At 36.2% G+C, this 18,145-nt stretch overlaps 1 protein-coding gene across 1 annotated transcript in view; it reads right to left on the bottom strand.

Annotated features, from left to right (window-relative positions):
* The window catches only part of GPHN (gephyrin), a gene marked incomplete at its 5' end in the record, with an annotated part of 202,461 nt that extends 184,949 nt beyond the window's left edge, over nt 1-17,512 (bottom strand). Inside the window, one exon of the mRNA XM_009578130.1 lies at nt 17,434-17,512. Within this exon, the coding sequence (XP_009576425.1) occupies nt 17,434-17,512 (79 nt within the window). The remainder of the gene's footprint in view (nt 1-17,433) is intronic.
* Between the last annotated feature and the right edge of the window lie 633 nt (nt 17,513-18,145).

Here is an 18,145-nt window from a genome sequence, read left to right on the forward strand (position 1 = left end):
ATTTTCATCTAAAACATGTCAGGACAAATAGTGGTGCTATCCCTCCACAACAGCAGTCAACACTTTAGCTCATATCTCCTCCAGCCACATCACCTGACTTTAAATGCTCATTGATGGATAATGCTACCCCAGGTAAGTGTCAAGATACATTTCATAGCTGCAGTGCCTCCATACCTTAAGCTGCTAAGAAGGCATGCTTCTCCAAATTCAGTAGTGTTCTTCAGAGCTGAGAAACATGATTACCAGTGCATATTTAGTTGTCTTCATAAATCAGAGAATAATTATAGTAAATGGCTTTTAAAAAAAAAATACACTTTTCATGCTCTGAAGCTTAGATTGCAGATGTTTTAGTATGAAGAACAGAATATCCTCTTTCATCTTAATTAAGGAAAAGTAAATATTCAGTAGTAGTACCCTCTCACAATTTGTTTCATCTTTGTAAGACTGTCTTATATAATAATTTGTCCAAAACCCACTTGTACCAAATTCAAAACCATTTGTAATGAATAAATAAAATGTGGCAGAAGCCTTTTACAAATGAAAGTCAAAGTTGAGTACCTGATACCTAAAAATGTTAATTCCAAGGTTATCTTTCTGTCACGTCTATTGATTAACTCACAGTTCAGCTGATCTTTACTCCACAGTGGCCAATTCTTTACAATGGAGCTCAGTGACTCCAATTCAATGGCCACATATGCCATTAAGACAAACCCTGCAGGTGGATTTTTAAATTTCAAGTTGAGTTTACATTGATAGCAAATACATTAAATCAAATTTTGATTTGTAAGATTAACTTTGTATGAAAATAAAAAGATGAAGAAACCAAATAATACATAGATACTGTTGATAATATAACATTATGATTGCTCAGTCACTAATTATTCTGTGAAAAATAAGGCAGTGGTGTATGGTTGGTTGGAAGGTACTTATTTTTGCTTTAAAAAATTGTTGGTTTTAAAACTTTTGCCCACATATGCACACATATAATATAAGTTAAGGACTAACTGGTGATTTTTGCTGACTAACTTAACAGAACGGCCAAAGAATGAATAGGTCACAAAAACCAAAGTAGGCCAAAGATACTGTACACATCAGAGCTGAAGCACACAGACAGGCTCTTCAATTATTCATGGCCCATACCTGGGAACTGCCAAGAAGTCCATTAACTGGCAAACATCATGCAACTGAGAGGCATTCTTTGCTGGAGAAAAGAGACGAAGGGAGAAATACAAGCAAAGTATCAGATGTTTCCCACCTCTGTGCTCTTGGCTGCAATTACCCGGCTCCAAAATAATTTCCAACTGTGAACTTTGAGATTCTCCCCCTAGTACTTACTGCAGTCAGGGAGTACCTACAAAATTTCCATCGCAGAAAAAATTACCTGCAACTTGCCACCTTCAGCTTCTACTTCATACAGTATTATAGCTTTATTGGCCCTTCTACTCCTACCCCAGCTCAATTTCATCCTCTGAACTGCACTGATACATACATGAGCACAAACACAAAATAAAGGTTTTCTAGCCCACTAAATTTTTTTTTCCACAATCTTTCCCCCTCCTAAAACTAGCTAAGTAAGTAGCTATAATACAGAAACGCTTCAGGGAGCTTGCATATTATTGGAGAGTTCTGTTTTACAGAGCAATTCAGTCTATGTCACAGTTTTGCACTAAGTAACTTTAAAGCAAGTATAAAGCACTAGCAGTCTTCTCATTAAAATAAATTAAAATAATAATCCTAACTGAACAATTACTAGTGACGGATATTTGAATGATGGATTGTAATGCAAGCTTGCTACTTCTTTTTTAAAATCTTTATTACCTCTTCTGGTAGAATTCTCAGAGCTTTTACTAACAACTGAACTATTAAACGTAGGAGATGAAGGAAGAAAAAAAATCTTGGGTCTGTCTATCTGTTATTTGCAGAGAGCTATACCAGCATCCCACATCAGATCACAGCCAACTCTGTACCACAGTTAGAGTGGCACTGAGCCACAACTAATAAACCATGCCGAGAGGGAAAGCAAGTTGGCTTGTACTACAGACATCTATGTTACAACCAGCCAGCTCAGAGTACAGAGTACTTGCTCGTCCTTATTTGTCAAAAAGCTATTAACAAGGCAATATGTAATTTATATAAACTATATAATTTAATTATAAAATGTATTAAATACGCTGCATGTTATAACAATGTAATTAGAAACAGTCTGCTAACTGTTCCATGAGAATGATTTAAATGAACAGTTGTTAGTAGCAAATATGACTCATTTATACCAGTTTGAGATCTTTCATATGAAACTTGGTTAAGAGCTACTTGATAATTTTCCAGTGAAGCTTTTTCACCAAAACATGTAATTCAATTAAAACGAAAATAGTTGTGCATCACAAAATTTTATCAAAGTTCCTCAGTGAAAGGTTTTATGAACCCTTTGACATGAAATCAAATACTATGTTTTTTTGTTTGCCAGTTTAATTTCATGTTCAACATTTCACTCATTTTTACTGGCCAAGTACAAAATATTTATTGCTTGGTTCATCTGCTTTCCTCTTCCTTGCGGACTTAGGGCTTGCTTGTGTTTGCTAAGTATTTTTAGCCCCACTTGATCATACTGGCATATTAAATTTAACACTTAAGTTATCCATTCAGTATTTCTCCCTTAATCACAAGCAGCACTGAACATACACACACATAAACTACTATTAGACTTTTATATTAATAGCAGTCGCAAAACAGAATTTTGTCTTATTCCATGACATACCTTTCCTTTTACAAACTAATCAACAGTATCGGTCAGAGAAAGTTCTATTTTCTACTACTTGAAAACATGAACTATAGCTGTGAATCTGAGTGTTTAGAAAGGCTCTTGATTATTAGATTCTGGTCAGTGTGACTCACTTTTAGCAGTTTCCCCAAGATCAGCCTCTCCTCCCTGCCCAGCATAAAACCTTTCAACCTTCATCTTCCTTTTCTCAAGGCTGAGGAACATACAGTACAATCCTTTCCTCCAGTGATTGTGAGATTTTCCTCCTGTAGTTTGCCACTGCAGGAGGTGGCTTATTTTCTCCCATTAGATTGTTACAAAAGCACCCCCAAAAGAAGGAAAAGAGGTGGACCTCCTGCTGAGCTGAACACAGTAACACCACGAGGTAATAATCAATAACTTTAGCTACTATTTTCTTCCATGTGTTTTAAAATGAAGCAGCAATAGAAGCAGCTGTAAAATCTGAATACTCCAGATATATGATTGTATTATTTGATCATTCACTCCTGTTCCAGAACAACAGAATGTCAAAAGATTTTCTGATAAAGTCTTTCCTCAAGAGCAGCTTTTGCTGAGATAGAAGGGACTCCATGCTGGGGTGTGACTACATGTCCCACTTTGCTGAAGGAAGGGACATCACTTCTGGAAGCAGTCAAATGTATACAAACCTCCTTGTCATAAAGCTGTCAGTGGTCTGATCTTTCCCATTACTCAATCTTCCTGTGTTTTAAGAAACACATATTGCTTTGTGACACTGTAATTGTAGAAACTACGGATGCCTACTTCTTTGTGCATATACTTACAGTCACAGTTCTTGTCCAAATACATTAAGTTTCAAAACTTGCCCTTAATGACTGCCTGAATAATTTTTGATTAAGATTACCAAAGTTTCAGCTATCTCTTCTTGCTTCTCCAATGATGATTCCAACACAGGGCTTCTGTAAACCGGCTGAATAGCGTTACAGAGGACAGGGTGACACAAAAGCTTGCTATTTAGGGTAACTAATAATGTGGGAAACTAAGCTCTGTTACAAATATTCAGCTAGTGTCCTGTCTTGTGCAGAAGAATAGAAATAGTACAAAGAAACCACCACTTGATATGCCAAAGTAGCACCAAAAATTCATGGTCTTGAGAAGGCTCTGTATATACACACCACTACTTCAAATGAAGACGAACACTGAGGGAGAGACAGACAGAAAGAAAAGATGTGAAGAATACAGATCCCACTGATAATTAAGGAATTCTCGATTAATAAGGGTGGGCAGTTCTCATTAGCCTGTCTTTCCACAGAAAATGAGGTTTTGGACAGAAACAGTTCTAACTCATCTGAAGTTAAAGAGTATTAAGACCTCGTTAAAAATGGAAGCACAAATTGGTTCTTTGTTGGGAAACAAAAGTGTTTGCAATCTTCAGCTAAGATGCCACTGAAACAAATTTTAAGAGAAATCATTGCTGCATTAGAGAAATAAAAAGGAAAAAAAACATTTTTAAGTACTGCTATCTTGCTAGCTTTGCCACAGATTACTTCTATCCCTTCACAATATGTCAGTGTATTAAGCTATGCAGAAATATCCAAGCTGGTGAGCTAATGAAAAGCTTGGATACCGGTGCAACCATGGTGAGACTGAAATCAAAAGCTATGACAAAACCTTCCTGAGAAGCTGGATACTCATACAGTCTACACTCAGCTTTGGGCTGCTGTAACCACATGACTACTATCAGTATTTTAAAAATAGCTTGTGTATATCTATACATGCTGCAATCATTGCACTGTTCACATAATGTTCGTTCCCTCATTTACACAATGAAAATAATAGTACCAAATCAAAGATAATAAAAACCAGTGACTGGAAAAAGAGCGTTTCGATCCGAAGAATTTTATCTTATATTAGAGCTTTTGAGCATGGTAAGCATTCACGAGCTCCACAAAAATCATAGTCAAATCCTTTTGTTTAGCACAAACAATAAATTGGCTAAAGAGATTAAAAGGCTTGAGAGTGCAAGGGCTACAGCACTGGCTGGAGTCTGAAGTATGTGCAGGAGAAGGCAGAACAAGAAGAACTCCTGAAGGAAGACAAAGGAGAAAAAAAAACAAACCCTCCTAAATGTAGAATTCATCGCTATTACTGGGATTTCTGAGCAAAACCTTAAGCTGATAATGTCTTATTCTACTAGGTTTAGAAAAACTCAGGGGTATTTTTGTTTCACACAAGTATCTTCAAAATGTTCTGCTCAACCATGCAGGCAGAAGCAGGCACACTTCTCACTGCGTTTGAGACACTAGTGAAAAGGGGAGAAGTTTTCTCAGTTTTGACTCTTTAAAAACACACTTCACAAAATTCTTTCACAATATAAAACTGAATCATCTGTATAAATGCAAAATATTAGAATTTTAAATTAAAATTGTTCTGAAATCTACAAATCTTTACTAGTTCATCTATTACTAATGCCTATGTAAGCATTAGCAAATAATGAAGTACACAGATACTCTACCTATTTGAACACAAACATAACCTTTAATTCTTACCTAGCTTTTGGTCACAAATTCATTCCTTGAGGATGTACATTTAATGTTGTTAGCTTCTGAAGAACAATACAGAGCATACTGTTAAAAATACAAATCAGTCTGTCAAGTGTGTTGCTTCATCCCCTCACATGCACAATGGCCCTTGAAAGGGGCCTAAGGCTCATGGCAGGTAGCATTTGTTCTTATGCCAGGAAGAGGTATAAAGAAAATGTATTAACTGTATTTCTTTGCATTTTTCTAGCAAATTCTTGTTTTCAGAAGGGATTCAATGCTGAAAGATGCTGAGATAATGCATTTTAAAGGCAACTGTACCCAAAGAACACTGTCAGAATACAGTACAATTAACTTACAAACTTTCAAAACTGATATTTTAAGTATAGTTACAATAAAGTATTGTAAGTAAAGATTCTGAAAATCATTTTAGATAAGTTTTGGATAGAGTTATTTATTGTAGATTGGTGGAAAGCAAAGCTTGCTGTTGCTTATACACACAAAGCTGAGATGATCCACCTGTGTGAATGCATGGACAGGTGGGACTGGATGGTTGCCACTCAGGATGAGTATTTTCTGGGTTTTGTTGCTTATTCTGTGAAAACTGTTTGATTCTTAGAGTTTTAACGTTTCAAGAACATTGAAAACGCAAATACATTCTTGAATTTTTCTTAATAGTTTGTAGTCGGCAACAGAAACGATAGGATGACACTCCTGAAGCCTCTAATTTTCCCCTGAACGTCATACCGGTTTAGATGAAAATGAGGTTCTAATCTGCATGGAACTGTTATGATAGGTTGAATTAAAATTTATTCAAATCTTGTTCTCTAATTTTCAGAGCATCGCAAATGTGGTAGAGTAGGCACAATACAGAGTTTCCTGAAGGAAAAGCAGGCAATACAGGTACAGCTAGAGCTCCAGGCACAAAACAGACACAACAGCTGCTCATGGTACCACCCTCTGCTTCTCAGCCCTGAATCATCAGCCATACCAGAACTACAGTGGTAAAAACATCTCAATCACATTGCCCTGTATTCTCTTTATCTGTATATGAAAATGAAAACAAAATTACATATTAATGTATTTCCTGGATTATTAGCAATCTCTTTGGTAAATGGCTTTCCAGGCTCCGTTAGAAAAGTGTTTTTTTATGTTAGCAGAAAAAAGGAAAGGATCCACTAAAAGTATCTTTACTTTAGAAGCACATCTGTATCTTTTAGTGCACCTTTGGGAAAAATGGAACACAGTAGACTAAAAAACACCACCTAATAAGTAATAATCTATTTTTTTAAAAAAATCACAGGAACAAATGAAACATATTTTATTAAAATGGAGGAGACATTCCAGTTTTGCATTCCCACATTTAATAGTCCCTCCATCATCTACTCTGTTGCTGAACACTTGCTATTGACCATTTCCACATACTGTACTGAGCTGCAGAGCACATTGTGCAGAATGCTTGTGACAATGAGAGAAACATACTGAATGAAGAGGGGTTGAGGGACAAAAAGATCTCTTAATGTGTATTTTTTAAATAGGTAATTCAATCATGTCAGTCAAACGACACTCCAGAGCACCCTGTATTTTCTAAAACAATCACCTATCTGAAAATGACACCAATAACAAATTTCACGGAAACACTGTATTTCCAGCCAAAAATATCACTTAATAGACGAGGTACATTCTCATACCCAAACCCAAATAACCAACAGAAAATAGAATTTCATTAGAATAAAAATTTCTGTTAGAATACAATGAAGGGGATTAAATTGGAGGTAAGAAGAGCGATGCTGCAGCTAAAGAAAATGCAAAAAGCTTAAAACAGGATTAGTAAGGGTGTAAAGGGAAGCATTTAGTGTTGTAGTATAACTGTACTTCTTTGAAATAACTGTCTGCAGAAAACGACTTGAGGTAATTTTTGAACCCTTGATATGTCAGTTTTGAACTTCAAGGCTCTCATCATCCATAGAAAATATACTTATGCCTTGGTTATGCTCTTGTGATGGTTATATGTTAGCATGGATAAAGGGGAGAAGCATAAGTGAAGAATCCATGGTAAAATTCAAGTTATAGTGAAAGAAGGTGAGAAAAGTGTACATGAAAATGACATAATTATCGTGGTTTAACTATACTTCTTCCTTCTTAAGCTACCATCTGTATAGATTTCTGCTGTACAGTGCTAAAAAGAAACTGAGTTTAAAGAGTCCCCCAGAACAAGTGATGGCAGGACAATTCTTTCTAATTAAGAAAGCAATCTAGAATTTGTGAGTAGTATTGTATAAAAGCATGAAAACATCTCTGGGTAGCAATTTCCTGTACCTCAATGTCAGAATCATTCCTAAGATGTGCAGCATAGGCTTCCTTTACATCTGAAGCTAGGTAGTCTATTATAATCTTTCAGTAGCAGATTATCCGTTTCCCCTGCTAACTTAATCTACGCTGCAAATAAGTACACAAATTTCACAGAAGCCTTCTCTAAATAAGGCACTCTTTCAAGTATTTATAGCTTTGACAAAAGGTATCCTCTCCTACAAAGAGACTATGTCCGGGGCTCAGCTCACAATTGATTTTCAGAAGAAAGAGCTTTTCAGAAGAGCATTTAGTCATTTTTAATAGTAAGATTAGAGGAGAGAATTTTTCTCTCATGTAATAAATTATTACAACCCCTGTGTTGAGAGGCTTTTGTTCCTCCATTACTGGGAGTTCCAAATTTAAATTCAGCCATGTCAGGGAAGGCCACTCTACTTCCAAGGACAAGTGTTTGCTGACCCCATGGAAAAATGTTTCAAGTTCGTACATGCTCCACTATTTATGAAACTACTATTTCTGAAAGAAGTATATAAAAATTGCCATACCAGCTCAGTCTAAAGGTCCACACAACTCAGTATGATGTTTCTGGTGTTGAGAAACAAATGCTTAGGGAATAAACATATGACATAGAGCATGATCTGTCCCCTGGTACACACTTACGGCCTCTTGCCATCTTCAGTTCAGGAGCTTTGCTGACCTAGATGCTGCATGCAGATCATCAGCTTTACCAGCCATAGTAGGTCCATCAGTCTAATTCCTTTTTTTTGTATCTATCATTTATACTCCAGGCTTCCACATGATATTACATCAATTATGAAATATTCAGTTCTGCTACACTTGAATAAGTATGTACTTTTATTAATTTTAAACCTGCTCTCTGAATTTTTTCCTGTCACAATTTCTGATCCATGAAAACCAGTGAATAATTGCCTCTGACTTCTTTTTTTAATGCTATTCATTCTGTGTACCTGCACCACACGTTGTTTCTTGGTTAAAGTGAAAAGTTCTAATCTATTTAATTTCTCTTTGTGTGGAAGCTGTTCCAAATCTCTGCTTAATCTTATGATCCATACCATACCCCTTTTAGAAATTAATACTATAGTCAAGATGTAAGCACATCCCAGGTTTATACAGTCATATAAATAGGTCTTCTGTTTTGTTCTTGATTTTTTTAGTAAGTCCTCATATCTTATTTTCGTTTCTGAGAATACAGAAACACACTTAATACACTGCTGAGTATTAAGAGGATCTTCTCAGAGAACCATCCACTGATGCAGGTTAACCTAAGATCAGCACTGAACCATCTCTCTCCTGTTAGAGACACACAATAATTTTCTTTCCAATATCTAGACACTATGAGAAGACAGCCCCTTTATATACCCAGAAAAGACCTGAATATAAACAGAAACAAAGACTAGAGTCAGGAAGAATGAAGTCAGGTGAAGAGTCAGGTTAGATTCAGATGAAGCCTGGAGGTGGCAAAATAGGCTTAGAAGAGTCACAGATCCTTAGAGAGTGGAAAGCTGATGAAAGTGGCAAATGCAAAGAGAAAAAGACCCCTCCAAAAGAAGCTTGAAATGAGAAGATCAAGAAAGGCAAGATAAGGTTACTAAGGTAAGACTAGAGAGTGCAACTAGAAGCTGTGGTGGATTTGGCTTGGATGAGAAGACAAAAAGCAAAGACAGAGAGATGTACAGCATAATCCCTCAAGGAAATCCCTAGCATTATACATCTTTAGAAAGATCTTGGACTGTGATTTTAAAAAATGGAATATTGACCAGGAAACTGGGCTGCTGTGCCATTAAAATCAAAAGCAAATGATGGGCTGTAAAATTATATTCAACCAAATGAACACTTTACATTCTACTCCAATCTATTCTTATCAATTATTACTGCAAATGATTACAGAAAAAAGTCTTCTGATATTTAACTCTGAGACTGTGACAGTACTTGGTACATACTCATTTTTCCTACTTCTTCTGTATAAAGTCATTTTGGTCTGATCCTGAATATACCCAGACACACAGGAGTCTTGTCTATATTCCTTCCAATTACAATTGTAATACTATTCCTATGTGTACTGGGTCTGGCTGGGATGGAGTTGCGTTGGTATGTTGCTGTGTTTTGGATTTGTGACTAAAACAATGTTGGTAACATTGTTTTAACTATGGCTGAACAGGGCTTGCACAACATCAAGGTCTTGTCTTTTCCCCCTCTGCCACCCCAGTGAGTAGGCTGGGGTTGGGCAAAGATTTGAGAGGGAACACAGCCACCACTGCTGACCCGAACTGACCAAAGGGATATTCCATACCGTGATGTCATGCTCAGCAACAAAAGCTCAGGGAAAGGAGGAGGAAGTGGGGTAACCTTACTGGTTGTGATGTTTGACTCTCCAAGTGACCCTTCTGTGGGCTGAGGCCTGGCTAACATCTGCCTGCTGATGGGAAGTAGTGAATTACTTCTTTGTATTAAGGGTCGCTGTTGAACTGTTAGAGAATGTAAGGTAATAAGAGAAAGGGATTTAAAAATTGCAACTGGAAAAATAAAAAATCGGCATGAATTCTAAGTGACAAACATAGTGGATACTTTTAAAATCAAAGTTTAAAAACATACATAGAAACAACTTTTAATCAGTTTCTGAAACTCTAGATTGAAACTTGATCAACATTTTCCAACCTGTGTCTTACATATTTCTTTTGAGACATCAGATAGTAAACATAGTAAAACAGAGCAAAAAGGACACAGCTTTTCTTTAGAACCTTTTTGAAAATATTTTCTAGCATTTTCATTTATAAGTGAAAGTTTAAGTACATCTAATAAAAATAACATGAACTTTAACCCTGAAAATGAAGGATCTAGTAAATCTCCATAACCAACAATGATGTTTCTTATTCCAAAAAACATCATATATCCATTTATAACTGTTAGTTCCAGAACAAGCCAGAGAAAACAAACATTTCTTTAGACAGCTCCATAAAAAAGTGCATTTCAAATGCATTAAATTTAAAACTTCCTAATAACAAGGAGGACTTCTGGTTACAGATCCCATAAGCAAAGTTCCCTGAACACGTTTAGATAGAGGTTCCTGGCTAACAAACTTCAAGCAGTGCATCCCCGCACCACAAAGAAGTACTAGAACTAATTCTAAAACTAGTACTAGAACTGAAAAGCCAGATGGGGCACCCAAGCTGCAGCTGCCATGCAAGCGAACAACCCTTTCCCCTCAGCAATGCTTATCAAGCCACACACAGTGCTGGGGCTGCCTAGCCTCTAGTTCCAGATCAACTTTTTCAGTTACTTGATCAGCTCATAAATTTCTTAATTGCAGGCTACTGCACAGTATTGCAAGAGCAAAAGGAAGAAAATTCCTTCTAAGAATTTGGAAACTGTATGATGAAAGAAGGCAAGTTTGTTCCGAATGTAACTACTATTGGTAGATAAAGCTGACATGGAGCTTTAAAGAGGCTACAGGAGGCTGCTTTGGGCCAAGAGGTAAAAAATTATTAGAGTTGAAAGCACTAAGTGCTTAAGAAAGACATTTCTCTTAGGTTCTGATTTGCCACAGACTGCTGCTAAGGTTTTGCTTCAGACAAATGAAGTTGTTCCTGCAGGTTTATGAGTCATTAAGCCTAAACAGCCAAAGAAAAATGCATGCAATATTAGCAATTTTTGCTACAAACTGCCAAAGAATCTCGTATGTTGAGAAAATTCTTTTCCTGAAGCTCAAGTAATGGAGGTCTTCCACAAAGCTGAAAAGTAGATTTCCCTCAGATAATCAGTATGTCTAAACAAAGAGCCCCTTACAAAATGTCTGTAGAAAACATTTAGGGACTTGTTCATATGACTGGAGGTAAAAATTATTTGGCACATGAACTACAGAACAATCTCTGTGATACATTTGATGGAGTCTGGTTGGACTGTGGAGAAGCCAAGCAGGAAAACTGGCCTAAGAAACCTTGACCACTTAAGGAAAGCATGTTTTATTATCTCAAAGTGAGGGTAAATACAATTTTTTCAGGCACATGCAAACTCTGCTTGCAGTTGAAGCAGGTAAAGGCTTGTGTCACGTATTCCCCCAGACCGATCAGAAACCACCAGGATAGCATGATGCCAATTCTATTTATATCAACTTTAAGAAGTGCTTATTAGATTAGACCCATCATCATCAATTACTACTAGGTAGGTGTCAGATCTTTGGAAGTTTGCCAAGCACAACTTTTTCTTTAGATGCCATACTTAAAATAGGCTCCATTTCTGTTACACCTCAGTATGGCTCCTCTGCATAACAGAGTACTCTGGGCTACCATAGTGCATCCTCCAGTTGTCCTGACAAAGATCACCCAATGAAATCACTTGATGCTTACAGATGAGCTCACTAACAGGAGACAAGAGAGGCAAGAGAAATATTTTTGTAAGCCAGACCTATTAGGGAAAACATGTGCTAATACAGACAAATAATGGACAAACAACTGAGCATGAACTCCCACTAGAATGCTGCTGCAAAACAAAATAACAGCAGATAGGATTACAGGAGAAATGTTTCCTCTCTATGCTGCATTACTGAGACCAGCAGTTAAATAAAAGAAACAGGCATGACATTCCTGTATTATAAAAGGCACTGAAAAACGAGAAAGGCTGCACAAAGAAGAGAGGGAGAGAACTGGTATCATCATAACATGGGATTTGTAACCTTCAGCAAAATAGAATATGCTACTGATTTTCAAATGATGAGCAAAAGAATGAACTACAATACTTCCAGTTATCCTCAACAACTGCTAGACAGGTTTCTTCAAGTAAAGATAGACGCTGTGAAATTTTAGATCCACAGACTTAATATTGTATTCAGGTCTTCAATCCTACAGTATTGCCTGTGTCCTCAGCAAGATAAAAAAAATCAGAGTTCCTCAAGAATTCCTTCATCAACTTCAGTCCTTATGATTAAGTGACAAATTCTAAAGCGCTCATAACACTTCCCAGAAAAAGTATCTAGTTCCTCCTTCTAAGACTGTAAAATACAACAAGGCAGTGACAAAGATGACTTCTGTCAGACTTCTATCTCCTGTCATGGACAAATGGAATTCCAAGTTCATCCAGGATTTTCTAACACAAATCTATTAAACTTGTGGATCATTAACATTTTGGTTGTCTTTCTAATACAATTACATGGAGGGTAAATAACATTTTCTTCTCACAACTTTTACAAAAAAAAAAAGCTTCTGTAGTACATAGGTATTAAAACAACTCCCAATCTCCTGTCAAAAGTTACCTGTTCTTACCTTTCTTAATTACCCTCTCTTAATTGAAGTCAGCTAATCTGAAGGCGATATGAAACACAGTTTAAATGTGATGTGATTTTGCCTAGAAAGAAGGAAGTTATTCAGAATCTCTTGGATCTTGTTCATCTCAAAGAAGCTCTGAAGATCTTTCCAAAACAAATGTGTATCAGTAATTATGTGCAGCTGCACCTACTGAATTGCACAGAAAGATTAAAAGCATCCTTCTTTCTGTCTAGACAAGTATTCTATAGACTTTATGTCTATATACAGGCTACAGCTAAAAGGAACATCTTATAAAGGGATGCTAAGAGCTAAAACTTGGGAATGTCTACACATAGAACTTCTGCTTGAAGTAGGTGGAGGTATACCTAACACTCTAATGATCTGATGGTTCATGCTTCAGAGGTGTATTTAAATAACTTACAGTTAGAAGAAATGCAGTAGTAAAGAACCTAGGAGGAGTTTCAAGTGATAGCCATGTTGAATTCTACCTTACACATTTCTCTCCTAAGCACAGACTGGGTATTGAGGATGGAGAAGGAGGGGAAGAAAGAGGGTAGCATTCAGTCTGCACCCAAGCGAGGAGTCAAATGAACTGATCGATTTTCTGTCTTTCCTTGAGCACCAGCTTAAGAAATTTTGCCTTGCTGCAGAGCCTCAAAGAGCAGTTTAACCTGTTCCATTGCATTTTACCTCAGCTGAACATAGACTGAAGAACATCTGCACCACCATCTAAGAACCACCATCTTAGTTTCTCCAATTACACCTGCTATCTGCAGCTCTGCTGGTTAGGACCATTCATGGAAAGACACCTGTAGTCTTCTCATGTAGATAAATCTCCTCTGTAGAATGAAAAATTTTAAGTATCTTTTATGTGTTACTGGAATGGTAGGCAGAGCTGGAGCGGGTGCATCATCTAAACCAAATCATAGGCTTTGAATATTCATAGCCACATTAAGTTACCTGTATAGCAATCAAAAGTTCCATCTGGTTTTTGGTCATATTAACTATGCTGATGTCAAACTGCCAGAATGCATACCTTTTTCACAGACGAAAAGAAAAAAGAAAAGAGAAAAAAAAAAAAAAAAAAAAAAAAGGTTTGCCCTTCCAGCTCTCTACGCTTACACAGGATCAAATATATGTAGACTGTAATCTGCAGAGCTCTCCCCGACATTCTTAGAAATAGATTCCAGTTTCTTTATCACAATGACATTCAAAATGTTTTCTAACTATCCAAACAATCTCATCTGCTATAAATTGAACTAATTTTTTCTCATCAGCCAAAAAGAACAATCCCTTTAATAATCTTTTACATACTTACATACTGTAGGCAACTCATACTTCCTCTCTTCCACTGTTGTTTTCTAAATTAAGTAACACCTGTCATGCACTGCACTTTCTAACCACCTTCTCTTGCCATTCTCCTACACATCTCTACATCTTTATGTTTTGTATCCAAAACTGGACACTGTATAGAGCAGAGACATCACGGGACTCTGAGCAACTTGATCTAGTTGAAGATGTCCCTGCTTATTGCAGGAGGGTTGGACTAGATGACCTTTAAAGGTCCCTTCCAACCCAAACCATTCTATGATTCTATGATCAGCTGCAATAAAGAACAGCAGTTAACTCTCAAACCACCTTTTCAGTTGAACTTCTAATCAACTTTTTGTTCAAATTCAACTTTTCTGTAATTAACTACAAAATGAGATTTAATTGTAAAGTTGTTGCATACTTCCTTCTCCCACAGTCAGCCAATAACTCCTCACTTTATTTTTATTTGATATGCTTGGTTTTTTTTCTTAAGCAGCATTTCTATTTTCATTGACAGAGTAAAACACATACAATAGAAAGAGATGATCGAACTCCTGATTTATTTATTACTAACGATGAAAGAATTGAAAGCAGATCAAGTTTACAGAGTCCAGACCGCTCTAGCTGGGAAATCAATTGGGGAAAAAAGACTATCCTGACAATTAGGCACACTTGATATAAATCAGACAGTAATCAAAAAACCCTATAACACTGTCTTTATAGAGTTTCATTTCAATGTAGAGACACACTTTCAGCCCTCCAGAAACAGCCTTCTGCAATAACAAAAGAGAAGTTGTCTGTGATGGAGCTAAGAGTGGCAAACAACAAGCGAGATGCCAATATAGCTTAGAAAACTATGAAGCAGCTAAGTCTCACAAGAAATGGACACCACTCAAAATGCATTTTACATGATGTATCAAACCATCCTAATCTAAAACCACTTAAACTTTTTTTTATACTATCCTCTCGGTGTATTATACTGTATTTCTACCTCTGCTGCTAACCCATCATCTAGTAATGTGAACTCCTGCTAAAAGTATACACTGATTATCTATTTATATGCTAATGAACCTAAAATCTCTTGTACTCTTTGTTAAACTATTTTATTAGTGTCATACATTACGAATGCACTGCAAACCTTTAGAGTGACAGAGCCATTCGCAGAGAAAGCACCAGAATTTTTTATGTAAATCTGATGTTGGTATCTGATATTAGATTACAAAGAAAAGAGGCAGTTTGTCTACAGTCAGAGCTAACGAGCACCAAAGAAATCGTAAACTGTAAATATTAAACTGGTAAGAGGATGAACCAAATGTTATTTTGTTATTTCAGGTATCATTATAGGTGAAAATCTTAGCCAAATGCTCTAAAGATTTTAATTAATCTTTATTCTTATTTCAAAAAAGGTTAAAACATCTCTTTGGCTGGCACTCATGTTTCAGCCCCATGCTGTCCTTTGCATTTCTCTTTGCATAACAAGGAATTCAGATGCCATGGGACCTTAGAGTTGCCTACAAAAGGCTGGGCTGAACAATATAGCCTTACATAATTTCTTCATTTTGGAGATTCCCTCACACTATTACACATTTTGCAGGAACTCTTAATAGGCACTCAGTTGTAAAACTGCAAGAATATCAATTTGGAAAGACAAAACAAAGTCTATACATTCCTATCATTAGGCAGGAAGAAGCAGACTTTTCCTGTACTGTAATCTGTCATGCAATAGAAGTGTCGTTAACAGTCCTTGAGACCTAACAGATGCTTTGAGACTTTATTCAATCTTTCAAAGTGATAAAAATGGCTACATTGCAGTCACTTTGCTTCTTATGCTTTAAGCAACAGAAATCCATTTCATTTATTTTGCAGATTACAATAATTTATTACAATCTTCTTCATGTAAGTTATGGTCAGGGAAGGAAACTAGAAGATTTCATCACTTCTGGTAAACAGCAAGGAAAATGATCATTCTACAACAAAGGCAATTTATCCTTTCTGAAAATAAACTCCAGAAGTGCAAAACCAAAACTACGTATAGCAGAGAAGCATACCTGCAGCTCAAAAAACCACATACAATTCTTAACAAAAAACAAAAAAAAAAAAAAAAAGGGGGGCAACAAACCAACAACCAAAAAAAACACTCAAAAGACAAATTTTGGTTGAAAATTAAGACCTTTGAAATAGCCTTGACTTCAACACTTAGATAGTAATTATTAAAAATTTACCTATTGCACTCATTTTGTGAATCTCAAGCAACAATTATACCTCTCCCCTGTACCTCTTCATTTCACAAGTATAAATTATCAAATATTACATACATTATGTCAAAATTTCCCAAGAATGCATGTATATATGCATATGTCATTTACCTGTAGCAACACGACAAAATAAATCCTGCATCTACTTCATTACTAAAAATCCCCTGTAACTGAAATAAGATGTCAAATATACCTTATTTTCCACTACTTCCCAACCGATACTGAAAAATGTGCTCTGCCAGTGTAAAGGCTCATCATGTTAGGACCCACTGTGAAATGCACTATCATTCATGTTAAAAAGATGTGAATTTTTCCCCTATCCTCATAACAAGTGGTACACTTGTGCACACTAGCAAGAACATTTTCAGCTAGTACTAAAGTTAACTGAAGAAAAAAAAACCCACCCACAAAAAGGTTTGATACAATTTCAAGTCTGTCTCAGAGCTCATGAGGTTGAATTTTATTTTAGAGGAAAATACAACACTGAGATGAAGACCTCTAGTCTTGCCATGAGGTAAAAATTAGATCATCTGCTCATATACTTGAATTAAAACAGGTAGTAGAGGAAGAAATAAATATCAGCTGTATGAAATCAGATGCAAGAGAAAAAAGATTCTACGTGTCAAGATAACTGACGATAACATAATTATCCAGTAATCTCCTAATTTATATGCAGTTCCTCCTTCAGCAGAGGGGCAACATTGTGCATACAACTCCTCCACAGAAATACCAGCATACACAATTTGTTACCTCTGATGACTGCTCTTGTACCCTTTACCGTATGCGCTCACTGGATGTTAGTTCATAAACAGAGGTAGGTAAACAACAATGTGGTTTTAATATTATTTTTCTGTATTAAAGACTAACAACTTGGCAAGCATATTACCACTAAAGCACTAAGTGTACTTCATCATACTACTACTTTATGTAATTACAAAACTACTCACAAGGATATCACGAAGAAGCTTTTCTTTGCTTAGCAATAAGAGCCAGATACTCACAAAGAAGGGTCTTGGACCAGATCTTTAAGGTTTATCCCACTACGATCCTCGGCAAGGTTCCTGAAGCAACTGTCACTCACTAAAAAAAATAGAAATAAAATTAAAACAAAACAAAACAAACCAGAGAAACAAAAAATGTGGAAATTTAAGAACAAAACGCAGTTCTTTTGATTAACTAGAAATGCTTTTTGGTGTTGGGTGTAATTTGAAGGTTCATATATAAAGTCTGATTTTCAGTGAGGTTTCACCTAATTTAAAGATAAGTCAACTCAGTGGAAAGTGATAAACACTATCACAGATTACACAGAAGCAATCAATTTCAGCTGGTGTCCTTACTACTTCTCCACCTGTGGCTACAGAAAGTCTCAAATACAAACACTGTATGCGCAAGTATACACGAATATCCATACACTTAACAGTAGAGTCTTTAATCATGCACTGGTCAGTATTCTTTACCTAATCAGAAACAGTGAGAGTTGCTATGTATTTAATTTCATGGTTGGTCACGGGTTAGCAAAGGTGTTTAATATGAGCAATAGCCAAAACAAACAATTAAGAGAAAAAAAGTTTATTCAAACAGCTTATAATTAACTTATAAAGTGCGTTTACAGCAGCTAGTTAACGTAATAATTGAAATTGCAACACCGTAAATTTCACAGAAGTTTAAAAAAATATTAGCGTGCTTTCATTTTCTTCACAACATTGGGGGGGG

This window comes from Fulmarus glacialis, unplaced genomic scaffold, assembly GCF_000690835.1.
Source record: "Fulmarus glacialis isolate BGI_N327 unplaced genomic scaffold, ASM69083v1 scaffold7260, whole genome shotgun sequence".
NCBI classification, from domain to species: Eukaryota; Metazoa; Chordata; class Aves; order Procellariiformes; family Procellariidae; genus Fulmarus; species Fulmarus glacialis.